General features: G+C 52.0%; 1 protein-coding gene across 1 annotated transcript; it reads right to left on the bottom strand.

Annotated features, from left to right (window-relative positions):
• Window positions 1–328: 328 nt before the first annotated feature.
• Window positions 329–1,357, bottom strand: LOC125206151 (uncharacterized). The gene has a single exon (XM_048105444.2). It carries the CDS (start codon window positions 1,355–1,357, stop codon window positions 329–331), a length of 1,029 nt encoding a protein of 342 aa, XP_047961401.1.
• Between the last annotated feature and the right edge of the window lie 860 nt (window positions 1,358–2,217).

Raw genomic sequence — 2,217 nt, forward strand, 5'->3', positions numbered from 1 at the left:
ATAAGCTGGACGAAGTCCAGAAGACAGGAGGAATGAAGGAATAAGCTGGACGAAGTCCAGATTGGTAGAGGGTTCGTGGGTCCCTCAATCCTTTATATCATCAGAAAGGTCCAGATTACAAACTAAACCAAGCCCGAAAGTGACTTGCCCAACAAAGCCAAGAGTAGTTTGATGTCCAATCCCCAAAGGTGGGACGGGCACCACCCTACTCCATTACAAAGTCTAAGAAATACAATTGAACACAGCGAGTCAAAAGGCTAAGTCTGGAGTCTTCAATTTAAACCCGGCGCGAGTCAAACTCATCCACGCTCCTCTTCATATTTGTCCGTTACTCGTCCTCCTCTCGGAGATAGGGGACACCCATCTGCTCAAGCCGGACGATCGCCTTGACGATCCTGGGGGCCGTATGGGAATTAAATCGACAGTGTTCTGTGGGGTCACATTGCAGCTTAGCCAAACACTTGGCCGCTTTATTCAACACGCTACCAATGGAGGTGATGCGGGTAGAGCAACCTTTTTGCAGCAAAAACAGACGTGCCATCTCGTGCCTTGAATCAGCTGGGCCGAAGCTTCTTGTCTTGACGAGGCTAGCCACTCTTGGGTCATTCGTTTCAATCCAGATTTGTGTGCCAAGCTCTTTGGCCTCCGAGAGGCCTATCCTCACTGTTTTGGCGCTCGCCTCAAGGGACGAAGCCACTAAGAGAGGGACGCTGAATGCACATAGGAGTTGACCGTAGTGATCCCGAATAATTCCACCCCCTCTTGCCTGACCTGATCCTTCCGAGAGCCAGCTCGCCGTGTTGAGCTTGATCCAGGGGGGATCCGGCGGATGCCATTTAAGTGGCATAACAAGTTGCGCTTGCCGTCTTTCACTTAGGGCGGGGACGATCGTCAAAGGACTCACGACTCCTCTCCTCTGATTAGTCCCCAACTGGCCACTATCGATGAGCTTTTTGATGTGCAGTTGTGTCTGCCAGATCACATTCTGGGGTCTGAAATCTGCCTCATTGTGCCGGCACCTATTCCTTTCCGCCCAAAGAAACCATACAATAAGGCAGGGGGTAATCCTACTCATGTGTGTCTTCTTTTGTTGGTTGGTTCGTTTTGCCCAGCCTTCAAGTCTTTCCGGTATTGTATCTTTGGGTTTGAGCGGGTATGATCCACCTGCGAACCACTGATCGAAGAAGCTCCAGACTCTAGCTGCTCCCACGCCATTCACAAAAAGGTGCTGCAGTGATTCGATCCCAGGGGTCGTCGGGCAGCAATAGCATTTGGAGGCTAACTCGATCTTCCTCCATTGGAGTTTGGTATCCACATGTACTCTGTTTGATAGGAGTCTCCATACAAATATAGACATGGATAGTGTGAGGCACTCGTGCTAAATATCCTCAAGAGCCGGGATGATTGGTCGCTTTGATCTAATAGTCTCCCACGCCGAGGCGAGGGTGAAGTCCCCTGACTTTGAAAGGCTCCATCTCAGCTTATCCGGCTCTCCCTGCACGATGGGTAGATCAAGGATCTCGCCAACCAGGGGCTGTGGAAGCCCAGCCTGCGCACTGATTTCGTGTAGCTTGGGGAGGTTCCAGGCCCCTTCTTCCCAGAAATCCGCCACGCATGTTTGTGGGTTACCTCTATCGTCGATGCATTGCTCTCTAAGCGGTCGATCCCCGAGCCAGATGTCATCCCAGAAAAGTATCTTTCCTTCGCCAATTACCCATCGAATGTGTGGGTGCGCCATCGTCCATGCTCTCGATAGCCTCCTCCACGTGGGACTGCATCTACTCGAGGTCGGGGTGGATCTGCGAGGCTTTTTTACAATATTTACTGAACATATGTGTGGCCCATAGGGAGTTTTGCTCCCGGAATCACCACCACAGCTTGATGTTGAAGGCCCTTAGGACTTCAGTTAGGCTGCGCACGCCAAGGCCCCCCCTTCGGCCACCGGCCGACAGATCTGTTCCCAGCTAATCCAGTGTGTGCGCTTCCTTTCATTGGTGGATCCCCAAAAGAATCGTGCAAGTTGTTGCTCCAGATCTTTGATTGCGCCCCCCGTCGGTTCGATGGCTTGGAAGGTGTGTAGGGGGATGGCTTCAAGAGTGCTCTTAATCAGGGTGAGTCTGCCCCCGAAGGATAAGTGCCTATGCGCCCAGCCATTGATTCTCTTGGCAATTTTCTCCCGCAGGAAGAGGAACATGTCTGTGCGTTTGGCACCCCGAT

Source organism: Salvia hispanica, chromosome 6, assembly GCF_029641045.1.
Source record: "Salvia hispanica isolate PSC_SH4W2 chromosome 6, Shi_PSC_v1, whole genome shotgun sequence".
Classification (NCBI taxonomy): domain Eukaryota; kingdom Viridiplantae; phylum Streptophyta; class Magnoliopsida; order Lamiales; family Lamiaceae; genus Salvia; species Salvia hispanica.

Bases quoted from the DNA above. Each gene is read 5' to 3' on its own strand.
- LOC125206151 (XM_048105444.2), bottom strand. From the start codon at position 1,357: ATGTCTATATTTGTATGGAGACTCCTATCAAACAGAGTACATGTGGAT.